The sequence below is a fragment of the Hyla sarda genome, chromosome 8, assembly GCF_029499605.1.
Source record: "Hyla sarda isolate aHylSar1 chromosome 8, aHylSar1.hap1, whole genome shotgun sequence".
NCBI classification, from domain to species: Eukaryota; Metazoa; Chordata; class Amphibia; order Anura; family Hylidae; genus Hyla; species Hyla sarda.
Window position 1 is genome coordinate 215917237 of NC_079196.1, and position 16025 is coordinate 215933261.

General features: G+C 44.0%; 1 protein-coding gene across 7 annotated transcripts in view; it reads right to left on the reverse strand.

The window, feature by feature from the left end:
* Positions 1-3162: 3162 nt before the first annotated feature.
* The window catches only part of SLC5A10 (solute carrier family 5 member 10), a 293441-nt gene continuing 280578 nt past the window's right edge, over positions 3163-16025 (reverse strand). For all 7 annotated transcript variants that reach the window (XM_056535553.1, XM_056535550.1, XM_056535551.1 and 4 more), the window contains 3 exons: positions 7586-7801; positions 3887-3992; positions 3163-3759 (listed from right to left, as the gene is read on the reverse strand). In XM_056535553.1, coding sequence (XP_056391528.1) covers positions 3566-3759; positions 3887-3992; positions 7586-7801 — 516 coding nt within the window. In that variant the 3' untranslated portion in view covers positions 3163-3565. The remainder of the gene's footprint in view (positions 3760-3886; positions 3993-7585; positions 7802-16025) is intronic.

Sequence of the window (16025 nt, forward strand, 5' to 3'; positions counted from 1 at the left end):
CATATACATACATGCATACACACACACACATATATACATGCACACACATATATACATACATATACATACATATATACACATATACATACATATATACACACACACACATACATATATACACACACACATACATACATACATACATACATACACTTGCAATCAGCATTTTTTATTTTTTTTTGCTACCTGCAGTTTGCACACAGCTTTTCCTGGTGATCCGGATGTGGTCATCATGTCATGTGTATAACTTGTTCATGTCTCATGTACTGTGTGCCTGATGAAGATCCCAGTTTGGGATTGAAACGCGTTGTAATAAAATATTAACCATACATCTACTGGGAGAAGCGCCTTCATTCAGAGGAACCACTTTCTTGCTCGTATCATTTCCCTACCGGATTGACTGACATCACCCCCGGGAGTTCCTCGTGGCAGCCTTCCCGCATCTTTCTCTCCAGACACTACTGTAGGTGTTGTGCCCTGAGCGCAACACCTTGGGGTAAGGACCCTATCGTTTTTTTACGCTATTTAACCTTCATAACGGTCCTCACGAGGGGCGCACCCTGTGTAGTTGTTTCTTACTCCATTTATAGGGCACAATACAGGACCTCCGTAATATGGTGCCCAGTGGAACATGACACCTCCATATACCTGGGTACAGTATAGGCCCATAGACTTCTTTTACGGATCCTTACCCAATCCTGAGAAATGGGCTACTTAGACCCACCTAAATTTTGGTCAACTTTTTGTGGTATATCGAGTTAGTAAACCAAAAATGGTGAACGTTTCTTAAACTGCTTCTACAGGAAATCACAATGATGGTATCGCATGCAGAAAAGCACCATAGTGAGGCACTGGGGCTGTCACTTTTAGGCAATTCCGCCGTGTGAATATACCCTAATGGGGGCACTGTGGCTGTCACGGTTATGTTGACCATGTGGTTGCCCTTGTTATGGGGGCACGATGGCTGTCCCTATTATGTTGACACTGTTGTCGTTGGGACGCTGTAAATGTCACCATAATGGGGGAACTGTGGTTGTCACTATTAATGGGCACGGTGGCCTTCACTGTTATGGGGCACGGTGGCCTTCACTGTTATGGGGCACAGTGGCCTTCACTGTTATGGGGCACGGTGGCCTTCACTGTTATGGGGCACGGTGGCCTTCACGGTTATGGAGTGCCGTGGTTGTTATGTTTGAGCATTGTGGCTGTCAATGATATGGTACCCGATGGCTGTCACTGTTACGTTGACACTGTGGTTGTCATTGTTATAGGACGCTATAAATGTCACTGTTATGGGGGCACTGTGGTTTTAACTGTTGTTGGGCACTGTGGCTGTCACTGTTATGGAGATATAACACCAGCTGGTATCCCGATGGTGCTCGTCTCTTACTGCTTGAGCACTAGTTCTCTACGGAACGGTCTAAAAAAAATAAAATAATATATGAATTGCGAAGTGTTATTTATTGTGTCTGTGAAGCCTTAGCTCTTGGGTCCATGGACTGTGAACCTGCAAACCTTCTCCATACTGAATAGTCTTTGAAGAGCCAGGCCGCCCATCCTCTGCTGCATTTACAACAAGGCTCCAAATCCATGGGACAATACGTCATTCAACCTGCGGACCTCCAGCTGTTGCAAAACTACAACTCCCTGCATGCCAGGACAGCCGTTGGCTGTCCGGGCATGCTGGGAGTTGTAGTTTTGCAACAGCTGGAGGTCTGCAGGTTGGAGACCACTGGCGTACAGTATAGAGTTCCAGCGCCGGCGGCCCTCAACAAAGAGGAGGAAGGCAGTGCTTGCGGGTGACATGTGAGTAGTACCCAACTGGGCTGATAATTGGGGGGAGAGCAGAACAGTGCTGGCGGGTCACATGATTTGGGGGGAGCAGAACAGCGCTCCCGGGTAACATGATTTGGGGGGAGCAGAACAGCGCTCCCAGGTATCATGATTTTGGGGGGGGGGGGGGGGGGGAAGCAGAACAGCGCTCGCGGGTCACATATGATTAGTTCCCCGATGTGGGGACAGTGCAGCGCTGGGCTGATCATTCATTCCCGAGGGGGAGGGGCCAAACCGGTATTGCGGTATGGGGAAAAATTCATATTGTGCACCACAAAAATTTCGGTATTCGGTATGAACCGGTATACCGCCCAGCCCTACGTGTACCCTTCAGGTGAAAGTCAAAATCTGGTAAGCAACCACAGGTGAGAAGTCTAGTCAGTCATAGTCAAGTCTAAAGTCAGCGTGGGACTGCTTAATTGATTTCAAGTCTACTTCAAGACCCAGCAAGCCCTCAATTCTCCTAAGTCACTGGTCATCTCATTGGGCCTAACTGAGCTGTAAAGACTATTCCATCTGTCTGCCTCAGTAAAGCTGCCGTTGTTCCGTAACCTTGCATCGGAGTGATTATTTGCCCCGCGCCTGGCCCAGAAATCAGCGGCCATACCTCAGGTGGTGTAGAGGATAACCATGTCCTGGCATCACGAATACTAAGGGTTCATAACATCTGTCCTAAGGGTAATAACATCTGCCCTTCATCACACCCCCACCACAGGGCCATGATTGGCCATCCACCCTGAATGGTCTAAATTCTCTTCCCACCAGCATCAACATGTGTTTCAGAAAACATTCAAAATAAATGGCACATGCTAAGAGGCCCACTCTTCCTTATCCCTGGGTACCTTTCCGACTCTCCTGTGTACAACTTGGACTGTTAACTACACCTATCTGCCTGACCCACTTGTGCCATGAACTTGTACTATCTGGCTCACTGGGCCAGCCTTTACCCACACCAGGACCATGGTTGAGGAGTGACCTGGGCGTCTCTAGCAGCAGAACTCCAGGCTCTGCATTCTGGAGCAGGATCGATGGTTAAGGCCTAGTGGTCCAAATCCATACTGGTTCAGTAGCTCTGCGGGTCTACTCTGTTGAACGTTACAGGAGTGATGTGGTTTCACTATTCTAGGGAAAACTGTGGCTGTCAATGTTGTGTTTACTAGGTTTTTACCTAATATATTGACAGTAACAGCGTTTTCCTCATACGTCTTGAGTGTCTGTCAGTCCGTGAGTCACTGTTTGATGTTAGGGATTATTTGTGACACTCCATGATTTTCTGAGAGTCATCACAATAAAAAGACACCACTAAGAGCCCCTGTTATGGGTAATAAACAGAAGGCCGCTCCATTAATAATACGTTTTATTTAGTAATTGTACTTTATGACTGCGCACATTCTCAGGAATGTCACCGTGCCGCCTGTTCAGCCTTGGTGGTCCGCCAAGCATGCGTTATGCAGTGTGAGGTTACCAGGGCAGGAACCGTATACTGCTGACATTTTATACATGCACGCTGTATAGTCCTTCCCATGGCATGTGCTTCTCGTGAGCAGCCAGTAATAAGCTGAGCCATGGCATGAGCTGGCAGTGGATGTTGTTATATGGAGGCATTTTCCAAGCCGGAGAATGGATTGACATCAACTGTGACCATGTACTAATGGCTAAACAGTTAAAGGGTTAATGTAAAGGGCACTTTTGGGTAATGTTAATTCAGTGTTTTCCCGCTCCTTTTTGGTCTTTATGCGAAATAGGCGTAAAAGAAAATGTTGACGCACATGAGAATGATGGCATTAATGCAGCACACCCTTGCCCAAAATGGATCCTCTCTAATGCTTCTTTGTTGAATGGCGGCAGGAGATTCCACTGGTTCTGAGGGGGATTTGCACAACATGCTGCTCCAGGTCCGGCTGCGGGGGGAACAGTTGGCTTGGACTGTCCAATGAAATGGAAAAAAAAATAATGGATGTAAATAAGGGTCAAAGGGCATCAACCCCCAACCATTCAGATAATGTATCACAAACTACCCAGACAATACCACTGGTGCTTATAGTGAACCCACCTTCATTCTCTCTGGGGGATGAATGGCTTCGAGTGGACACTTTCCTTAGTGTGATCTCAGGTGGGCTTCTTCCTCGGGGTATAGTCCACCACGTGAGGTTTTTTATCTGTTGTGAAGAGAGACTACAGTGTGATTGTTCTTTAAGAAGATCAGTGATCTGGTAGAGTGTGTAGACCTGGGATTCCTGGCACCAACTATAGTGACCACTAACAACTATGTAACTTTTTGTTGGCAGCCATGGCTATTCAAGACCATACGGGTACGTTGATGATGTCCTTTCACTTTAACTTTGCTGTCTTCTCTATACTTTACATCTTAAACACCAGATGGTCACCAATAAACAACCGAAATGTTTGTGTATCATGGTGCATAGTGTTATTGTCTGGGATAACATAGTGACGGGGGCAGGGGAGGTCAGGGGACTATCTGTAATATGGACGAACATAAAAAACATAACAAAAATAGCTTTGGATTTTGGCACCGGTGTTTGGCATTACACACAGCTGTTTTGCCTGGCATTTCTCTAGTATTCTTGGCATTAGATGTGGATCTGGTGCCTATAAAATATTTTGCTGCTTTCTACATGTACCAATTGCTGTGTTTTCCTTGTTTCATAATGTTTTTATGTAATTATACAGCAAAATACAATACAAAACTTCGAAAAATATGGATAACAGGATGGGTAAAAGAAGCATTTGCCCCAGGCTTTACCATCTAGGGGCATCCACTGCCACCACGCCCCTGTAGAGAGGATATTTGGCCACAGTAGATAATCTGGCTGGTAATATAGGTATTATTAAGGCAATGTATAGTATAATGTCTGCAGGAAAAGTAGGTGAGAGAGTGAGGCTATTCATTTCTATTAAACTAGATGATAAATTATCTAGACCCAGATCGAGGAGAACAGAGGTCAGGAGCAAAATGGCTGACATAGGAAGAAACCATCAAGCTGTGACAGAACAAGATGAATTTTCAGTACATGACGTGAACCCTGCTCCTTACTACAGGAGTCCCTGCGGTGTATGATCTGCCATCTTATGGTGTTTGTGGTTCTCCAGACATGATGACATCTTCAGCTTTGTCCCATCCTACCCTGATCTCTCATCTGGTTCCTACATGTGATTCCGGTGCAGACATGATGCCCCCTCCCCTCGTTTACCCCTATTGCTGCCAATGGCTTTGGTATGTGATGACATCATACTCTATGAAATACTGAGGTCACTGACTCCAGCTCAGGTCATGACATCATTCTACATTCCTGCTATTCTCCCTTATTACCCCCTTATGCTACAGCTCTTCGGGGAGCGGTTGGACCATCTGTGATTCCACACTCTGCACCCCCATCAGCCTGAGCCCAGAGGGGACAATAACCCAATGTGTCCATGGAAACTGAAATAGACAAAAGCTGCAATAACTGTAAACCTGGCCTAAACTAAATGGTGGAGGAGGGAGAATCCTATTTTCGGAGTTGTAAGTGTCAGATTCTGTAACTACATGCAAAGAGTAAAGCGACACCAACATTCCTCTCGCGTCACTAGGGGGCTCGTAAAAACCCAAAGATACATTGCTTCTCTCTGAATGTTTAAGACCAGGAGCCCATGAATTTACCAGTAATCCTACTATAGTAGCACATGTAGTATAAGTGAATAAACTAACTTATAGAATTGCCACCTTGTTAGAGCCCCCTATGTGGTGTCCCCTTGGACCATCTGACCAGATCATGTTTCTCTATAGAGATCTGGATCCATCTGACCAGGATATGTTTCTCTATAGAGATCTGGATCCATCTGACCAGGTCATGTTTCTCTATAGAGATCTGGATCCATCTGACCAGGCCATGTTTCTCTATAGAGATCTGGATCCATCTGACCAGGACATGTTTCTCTATAGAGATCTGGATCCATCTGACCAGGCCATGTTTCTCCACAGAGATCTGGATCCATCTGACCAGGCCATGTTTCTCTATAGAGATCTGGATCCATCTGACCAGGTCATGTTTCTCTATAGAGATCTGGATCCATCTGACTAGGCCATGTTTCTCTATAGAGATCTGGATCTATCTGACCAGACCATGTTTCTCCACAGAGATCTGGATCCATCTGACCAGGCCATGTTTCTCTATAGAGATCTGGATCCATCTGACCAGGCCATGTTTCTCTATAGAGATTTGGATCCATCTGACCAGGCCATGTTTCTCTATAGAGATCTGGATCCATCTGACTAGGCCATGTTTCTCTATAGAGATTTGGATCCATCTGACCAGGCCATGTTTCTCTATAGAGATCTGGATCCATCTGACCAGGCCATGTTTCTCTATAGAGATCTGGATCCATCTGACCAGGCCATGTTTCTCTATAGAGATCTGGATCCATCTGACCAGGCCATGTTTCTCTATAGAGATCTGGATCCATCTGACCAGGCCATGTTTCTCTATAGAGATCTGGATCCATCTGACCAGGCCATGTTTCTCCTCCACAGAGATCTGGATCCATCTGACCAGACCATGTTTCTCCTCCACAGAGATCTGGATCCATCTGACCAGGACATATTTTTCCACTGCTCAGTGATACATTTTTGCTTTATTACCCCCTGCATTTTCGTTTTTTTATTGCCTATTGACATAATTGCCCTGGAGCTGGTCATGTGCGTTTTTATAGCCCATCTGTAGTAGGGAGCAGTGACTTGTGGGGTTGGACACTGCTTTGTATTCAGCTGCAGGTTCCTGACTGAGCTCCTCCTGTTCCTCAGAAGATTCCTGACAATCTCCTCTGAAATCTTTCAGCAACAATCTGTTTCTATCTACAGTATTCCCCTTTTGCTGGATGTTTTTCCTCAATTGCACCATTCTCTGTATACTGTCTACACCAGTGTTTCCCAACCAGGGTGCCTCCGGCTGTTGCAAAACTACAACTCCCAACATGCCTGGACAATCCTTGGCTGCCCGGGTATGCTGTGAGTTGTAGTTTTGCAACAGCTGGAGGCCCCCCGGTTGGGAAACGCTGGTCTACACTGTTGCAGGAGAAAAACCCCCTCAAGGTTAGCAGTGAGATCTCGGCCATGGCTAGTCTAGTGTCATCTAATGTGGATTTAAGGGGGTTATCCAGGATATATATATATATATATATATATCTCAACTGGTTCCAGAAAGTTACAGATTTGTAAATTACTTCTATTAAAAAATCTTAATCCTTTCAGTACTTATGAGCTGCTGAAGTTGAGTTGTTCTTTTCTGTCTAAGTGCTCTCTGACGACACCTCTGTCTGTCTCGGGAACTGTCCAGAGTAGAAGCAAATCCCCATAGCAAACCTCTTCTACTCTGTGCAGTTCCCGAGACAGACAGAGATGTCAGCAGAGAGCACTGTTACCAGACACAAAACAACAACTCAACTTCAGCAGCTGATAATTATTGGAAGGATTAAGATTTTTTTAATAGAAGTAATTTACAAATCTTATTAACTTTCTGGAGCCAGTTGAGATATATATATATATATATATATATATAGTATTTTTTCCTGGAATACCCCTTTTAATCTCAATATGATCCATGTAAATCTGATCACGGGATTGTATACTGCATTCAGGAGCAATGGCTCTAGTCTCCAAACAGGGTGGATCCAATCATGAAATGGAAGGTGTCTGTAATAAATCGACAATTCAGTGTATTTCAGCTTATTGGACGGTCTTTCCTTCAACACCTACCTGAGCGTGGAGCGGTGGCTCCGTAAGAAGACTTATCCCGACTACTACTCCTATTGTCAACGCACATAAAATGATGGCAAAGTGCAGGTAATGAACATCCTTCAGAATGGACGGCCTTTCATCATAAACTCCACACCGAGGGATGGGATACACAAACTCCAGAATCATTCGAGCTAATCCAACCACCAGTCCGACCATAAGACCCCAGAACGCTCCCTGTGAGGGGAAAAGAGACGACATTGGAATTCTTTTTATATAGCGCCGAGGAAAGTGCTCTCGAATTGCCCAAAGTGCAAGAAAAAGTGCAAACGTGTTACACAAAAAAAAAGTGCATAAAGCATGCGGTCTATCCGATAGGAGAGAGGCCCCCAACAAACCTTACCCTTCGCCTCCGGACCATAAGTTACCTGCGAGGTTCCAGGTTCGATGCCCCTTTTTGCCTAAACTACTAAGGGCCCACTGATAGAATTGGGTAGAAGAGACTCCATTTTGTTTTCTAGAGAATCAATTTTTTTTTTAAAGTCTACGGGGGAGATTTATCAAAACCTGTGCAGAGGAAGTGTGGTGTAGTTGCCCATAGCAACCAATCAGATTGCTTCTTTCATTTTCCACAGGCCTCTTTAGAGGCCTGTGGAAAATGAAAGAAGCAATCTGATTGGTTGCTATGGGCAACTGCACCACTTTTCCTCTGCACAGGTTTTGATAAATCTCCCCCTAAGTGACTGCATTCTATAATTCTTGTTTTTTTTTCTACATAACTCCTGAGAATAGACTAGAGACAATTAGCATCTTCTATTCAAGGCTAACGGGATACAATGAAGGAACATCTTATCTCTTTCTACCACAGATGTGTCCTCGAAACAATGGTTCATTATACCTCAGCGTAAGCAAACGAATCCTTGTATCTAATTTTTTGCTGACTACGCAGATTTACTGTTCGCTGTCTTTGATACAATTTAAAGTTTACTGCGCGTGCCCCATATACGTGTACTAGAAAGCTTTTTAAGGAAAAGAGCCAGTTCTTAGAGACCGCATTTGACTTGGTCACAGCGGATGTGTCTGTGTCTTGATTGGAGTGGCCGGTGGTGTGGAAGGAACGTAGGGTGACTGCAGCCCCTTACAAGCCTTCCACACACTAATTGGGCATCCACGGACAGAAGACGTCTCGGCCTTTGAGGTCAAACCTAACACCCACAAATGCTCCCGGCCTCCCCCTTGGCGTTAGCCGAGGTATCTGCCCGCAAAGCCGATAACGGTCGGTACCCTGCTCTTTGCAGGGAGGTGCGGAACCTAATGGCCACACACACCTCCCCTAGACTGCCAGGAGGGACACCCAGAAGGGCCACCGCACCTTGACAAATCCTGTGGACACACAACACACAAAAAGTGACCAAAAATAAATAAATAGGTTAATGTGCGCAGGTACACTGCCTGGACATCCGGCCGGATCTATAAAAATGTCTCTGATCCTAGCCAGAAGGCAGGTGAGTGCCACAAGGTGAAGAGTTCATGGTGCCCATGCTTCCAGTGAGTTTCGGCCCCTCGGGGTCACCACTCCCTGAGGCACTAAAATACCTCGGCTCTAGACCCTCTCGGCCTCATGGTGAGACCCGGAGGAAACGGGTCACATCGGGGAAGCCGTCGAGCTGATTCCTCAGAACCAGCCCCGGAACGCCCCGGTACACCTGTCCCCTACCATGCATCACCCATCCCCTCCAGCTCCACACTGGCGTCGCCTGCATGAAACTGATAAAAACAGATCCTACACTTGATCTTAGCCAAAAGGCCAAAAAAGCGATTTTTTTTTTTAATATTCTGGTTCTCTCCATACTAAGCCCTTGTCGTGGGGCAGTGTTCTGACCTCTAGGACCCTCTGTATGCACTGAACCCCTTAGAGTCTCCTCACTAAATAGGGTGGTAGATGGCATGCGCTCCATTCACTGTCTATGGAGGGGGGGGGAGATCAAGGATACCCAAATGATGTACTCAGATATCTCTGTGCACCCAAAGACAATGGCCCTTATTTACTAAGAGTGTTGTGTAGGTTTCTTTGTGGGTTTTATTTCCCTACAATTTATTTTCCACGGTATTTACTAAGGTTTCCCTACATTTTCCACTTTCCCTACACTTTGCTTTTTTACACGTGTTCTGATCTGTCGGGTTTTCCTCAGCTCAAATCCACCACATTTTCTGTGGAAACCTTAGTAAATATGTAGTTTTTTTGTGAAAATGTCGGGAACACGCCCCTTTTGGAGACCACGCCCCCTTTTCCCGGCAGTCTCACCCCTTTTTCGGGTTTTCTTAGCAAACTGGAGAGTTAGTGGGGGTTTTTACAATTCTGGCACAAAATCTGGCGCAGACAGAATGGCGCAATGTGACAGAATCTGGCGCACAACCCGACAAAACATGGGTTTGCAATAGTAAATGTACTGTCTACTGCTCTATTTATTGTGGAGGGTTTAGGACTACATTCTAACAATTGCGGGGTCCCATAGGTAGGATCCCCACCAATAAGTAGTGTTTAAGCACGCGTATTCGTAATGTGAATTTTTATCGCGAATATTTAGAATATATTGCTATATATTCGTAATGACAAAGATTTGTTTTTTCCTTTTTTTTTCACATGCTAATTTTTGAATGCAAATTTGTATGCTAATTTCCCATGTCAATTTTTGCGAATATGTGAATTTCACGAACATAGGACGAATAATCGTCAATATATTCTTGAAATATTGCGAATTTGAATATGGCCCCTGCTGCTCATCACTAGTAATAAGTAATAATTTTTTTTCAGCTGGAATACCTTTGGACTGTCTGACGTGTCCAAGATGAACAGATATGCATTTGGTTACTAAACAATACCCTGTCATATATTCTATTGGTAAAGATCAGGGACATGCACAGACATTTGGGGGGGGGGCCGGGCCTGAAGTTAAAAAAAAGGACACTTCTCCTACTTAATTATTTAAAGGGGTACTCCATTGGAAAACATTTTTTTTTCCTTTAAATCAACTGGTGCCCGAAAGTTAAACAGATTTGTAATTTGCTTCTATTAAAAAATCTTACTCCTTCCAGTACTTATCAGCTGCTGTATGATCCACAGGAAGTTCTTTTCTTTTTAAATTTACTTTCTGTTTGACCACAGTGCTCTCTGCTGACACCTCTGTCCATTTTAGGAACTCTCCAGAGCAGGATAGGTTGTTTATGGAGATTTTCTCCTGCTCTGGACAGTTCCTGACATGGACAGAGGTGTTAGCAGAGATACTGTGGTCAGACAGAAAGGGAAATTAAAAAAGAAAAGAACTTCCTGTGGAGCATACAGCTGCTGATAAGTACTGGAAGGATTAAGATTTTTTAATAGAAGTAATTTACAAATCTGTTTAACTTTCTGGCACCAGTTGATTTAAAAAAAAAAAAGGTTTTCCAGCAGAGTACCCCATTAAATTCACACATAACGATGCTCTACTGCCCAGTGTCAAAAGGGGCGGGGGCTTAAGCCCCCTTTCTTGTCAATGTGTGCACATCCCTGGTAAAGATTCAATCAATGTATCGGCATGGGAAGGGGAGGGCTCTCCTGTAGTGATTGTCTGGGTGACCAGGTGACAGAAAAACCAACCCCATGAGACATAATATGGCTGACAAAGGAGAACAGATACTGCGTGGCATCAGACTACACAAGGTTTGTTTGTAGTCTGTTACCATGGAAACACAAAAATCAATCTACACAAAATGCTTAGAGATTTTTCATCAAAGTTACTTAAAGGGGTACTCCGGTGAAAACCTTTTTTTCTTTTAAATCAACTGGTGGCAGAAAGCTAAACATATTTGTAAATTACTTCTATTAAAAAAATCTTAATCCTTCCAGTACTTATTAGCTGCTGAATGATAGAGGAAATTCCTTTCTTTTTGGAACACTGATGACATCACGAGCACAGTGCTCTCTGCTGACATCTCTGTCCATTTTAGCAACCATGCACAGCAGATGTATGTTAAGGGCAGCATGGTGGCTCAGTGGTTAGCACTGCTGCCTTGCAGTGCTGGGGCCTTGGGTTCAAATCCCACTAAGGACAACAATAAATAAAGCGTTATTATTATTATTATAATAACGTCAGCAGAGAGAACTGTGCTCGTGATGTCATCAGAGAGCATTCCAAAAAGAAAAGAATTTCCTCTGTAATATTCAGCAGCTAATAAGTACAGGAAGGATTAAGATTTTTTAATAGAAGTAATTTACAAATATGTTTAACTTTCTGCCACCAGTCGATTTAAAAGAAAAAAGGTTTTCACCGGAGTACCCCTTTAACCCCTTAAGGACTCAGCCCATTTTGGCCTTAAGGACTCAGACAATTTAATTTTTACGTTTTCATTTTTTCCTCCTCGCCTTCTAAAAATCATAACTCTTTTATATTTTCATCCACAGACTAGTATGTGGGCTTGTTTTTTGCGCGACCAGTTGTCCTTTGTAATGACATAACTCATTATGCCATTAAATGTATGGCACAACCAAAAAACACTATTTTTGTGGGGAAATTAAAACGAAAAACGCAATTTTGCTAATTTTGGAAGGTTTCGTTTTCACGCCGTACAATTTACGGTAAAAATGACGTGTGTTCTTTATTCTGAGGGTCAATACGATTAAAATGATACCCATTATTACATACTTTTATATTATTGTTGCGCTTAAAAAAAATCACAAACTTTTTAACCAAATTAGTACGTTTATAATCCCTTTATTTTGATGACCTCTAACTTTTTTATTTTTCCGTATAAGCGGTGGTATGGGGGCTCATTTTTTGCGCCATGATCTGTACTTTTTTTTGATACCACATTTGCATATAAAAAACTTTTAATACATTTTTTATAAATTTTTTTTTAATAAAATGTATTAAAAAAAGTAGGAATTTTGGACTTTTTTTTTTTTTCGTTCACGCCGTTAACCGTACGGGATCATTAACATTTTATTTTAATAGTTTGGACATTTACGCACGCGGCGATACCAAATATGTCTATAAAAAAAAAATTTTACGCTTTTTGGGGGTAAAATAGGAAAAAACGGACGTTTTACTTTTTTATTGGGGGAGGGGATTTTTCACTTTTTTTTTACTTTTACTTTTAAATTTTTTTACATTTTTTTTTACACTTGAATAGTCCCCATAGGGGACTATTCATAGCAATACCATGATTGCTAATACTGATCTGTTCTATGTATAGGACATAGAACAGATCAGTATTATCGGTCATCTCCTGCTCTGGTCTGCTCGATCACAGAACAGAGCAGGAGACGCCGGGAGCCGCACGGAGGAAGGAGAGGGGACCTCCGTGCGGCGTTATGAATGATCGGATCCCCGCAGCAGCGCTGCGGGCGATCCGATCATTCATTCAAATCGCGCACTGCCACAGATGCCAGGATCTGTATTGATCCCGGCACCTGAGGGGTTAATGGCGGACGCCCGCGAGATCGCAGGCGTCGGCCAATGCCGGCGGGTCCCTGGCTGCGATCAGCAGCCGGGATCAGCCGCGCATGACACGGGCATCGCCCCGATGCCCGCAGTTATGCTTAGGACATAAATGTACGTCCTGGTGCGTTAAGTACCACCGCACCAGGACGTACATTTACGTCCTGCGTCCTTAAGTGGTTAAAAAGTATTGTGGATGCACAATGGTACATACCCTAATATGAATAGTACTTAGGATTAGTGTTGGGCGCGAATATCCGCAAATTCGTGAATATTGAGACTATAGCGCTAAATATTTGCAATTACGAATATTCACCTTTTTTTTTTTTTTTTTTCCCCCAGTACACATCACAGTGATCATCCCTCCCTGCTTCCAGCTTGTGGTGTAAACAAGGCTCCAATAGTAGTTACTGTGTGAGACTGGCAGGCGGAATTTTCGCGCATATTGATCCCTCCCTTCTTTTAGCTCTTATCACGCATGCAAATTTTATGGTGCATCGTAAAAAAAAAAAAAGGCAGTGAATATGCGAATTTTGCGAATATATGACGAATATTCATCCATGTATTGGCGAAATATCGCGAATTTGAATATGGCCTATGCCGCTCAACACTACATAGAGAACATCAGGATGTCTGACTCAATGAATTTTACCAGATAAAGTTTCCATCCCCCACAGGACACGTCTGTGTTTGTATCCGAGCAGATATTGTGTAAAACTCAGACTTTTACCGGGAGAGAGAGAGGAATTAATGGCGGCATTAGGATTTGTTCTGAACCCAGAAATCTCCACACCCCTTTTCACAATGCGGCAATTATCACGAATGAAGATGACGGCTCTGTCCTCCAGGCTGTCACATTACGAGGGATTATCCAGCCTTGTGTTTGGCTTTATACGCCCCTTACTGGCTGTCAATATGCAGGGATACGTCCTAGGATACTACAGATTTTACGGTTTGCACACCCGCCGGAGGTCCTGTGTTTACAACGTGCTGCCGCGGTCTCAGACCGCGGCAGCGCGTTGTAAACACAGGACCTCCGGACCAGTACCCCATTCTGTATGCTCTACAAAATCTGGGGTACTTTTTTGGAAGTGAGGAAGGCACAAGTTGAAGGGGTTAACTTTTTTTTTTTTTTTTTAAATCAACTGGTGCCAGAAAGTTAAACAGATTTGTAAATTACTTCTATAAAAAAAATCATAATCCTTCCAGTACTTATTAGCTGCTGAATACTACAGAGGAAATTCTTTTCTTTTTGGAACACAAGAGCTTTCTGCTGACATCACGAGCACAGTGCTCTCTGCTGACATCTCTGTCCATTTTAGGAACTGTCCAGAGCAGCATATGTTTGCTATGGGGATTTTCTCCTACTGTGGACAGTTCTTAAAATGGACAGAGATGTCAGCAGAGAGCTCTGTGCTTGTGATGTCAGCAGAGAGCTCTGTGTTCGTGATGTCAGCAGAGAGCACTGTGGTCGTGATGTCAGCAGAGAGCTCTGTGTTCCAAAAAGAAAAGAATTTCCTATGTAGTAGTCAGCAGCTAATAAGTACTGGAAGGATTAAGATTTTTTTAATAGAAGTAATTTACAAATCTGTTTAACTTTATGGCACCAGTTGATAAAAACATTTTTAAAGTACCCCTTTAAGTGCCGAAACGCGTCGTCCTGAAATAAATTACGCGTTGTCCTGTGCTGACCTTGGATCTTTCTTGCGTCTGAGTCTTTCGTGCGGCGCCTCCTAGACCAATTCTTTGTTTGTATTTCCACTATTTGCCTACCAGCTCTCTGTCCATGTCAGGAACTGTCCAGATTAGAAGCATATCACCATAGAAAACCTCTCCTGCTCCGGACAGTTCCTGGCACGGACAGAGGTGTCAGCAGAGAGCACTGTGGTCAGACTGGAAAGAACTACACAACTTTCTCTGCAGTATATCTGTAGCATACAGCAGCTCATAAGTACTGGAAGGATTCAGATTTTTAAAGAGAAGTAATTTACAAATCTAAAGTATGAGAAAGATAAGACAAGCGCACTCACCACTTCAGCAGTAAAAAATTTGACTTTATTGCGAACATCCAGGTAACAGACATCAGGAGTGCAGGGGAACAGGAAAGGAGGTAGTGGCGGGCTACAGCACCGTCTCACGCACAGCAGCGCTTCTTAAGGCCCCTACTTACTTACTTACTTAAGGCCCCTACTATACTTACTCCATCGTGAAGCACAATACTGGTCGATGTCTGCAGATAGTTTTATTGATCATTCAGTCGTCATTACAAATCATACAATAAATAACAATCACACAAAGCATGACCGTACAATATGCAGCACAGGTTCCCTAAGCTATACACTATACCACATGCTATGCTAACATTCCGCTCCATCACTCGTTATGAAAGAAACAATGTTGAGAAAACAATACATTACAGCTGTTTTGGGGTTTTTGCTCCTCATCAGAACAGTATACAACATGGCTGGATGGGAAGCTTTTGGCCCAACTCTGGGGGTTCTGGTTTTCATAGGAGAAGGAGTCTTACTGGCAATGCTCTATGGGAAAAGAAAGTATACATACTGGATCCTCAAAGAAGAAGACTTGTGTAGTGGGACCCCCTGTCATTCAAAAAATCACTTTTAGGGTTAAGGCAACCCCTTTTGAGGTCACAGACGTTCTTCTGCCTCCATAGGTTAGTCTTAAAGGGGTACTCCGCCAAAGGATAGGGGATAAGATGGCTGATTTAAAACGCTGTGTGCGGGCAGCAGGAGTCATGATGTCACAGCCACGCACCTTATGATGTCACACCTCCTCAATGCAAGTCTATGGGAGGGGGCGTGGTGGCCACCATGCCCCCTCCCATAGACTTGCATTGAGGGGGCGAGGCGTGACGTCACAATGGGCATGTCCGGGACGTCACGACTCCCGCCGCCCGCTCCAAGTTCCGAACGCTGGGGTAGCCGAGTACCCCTTTAAGGAACCTGTCATTTTCTCCAAGGTAC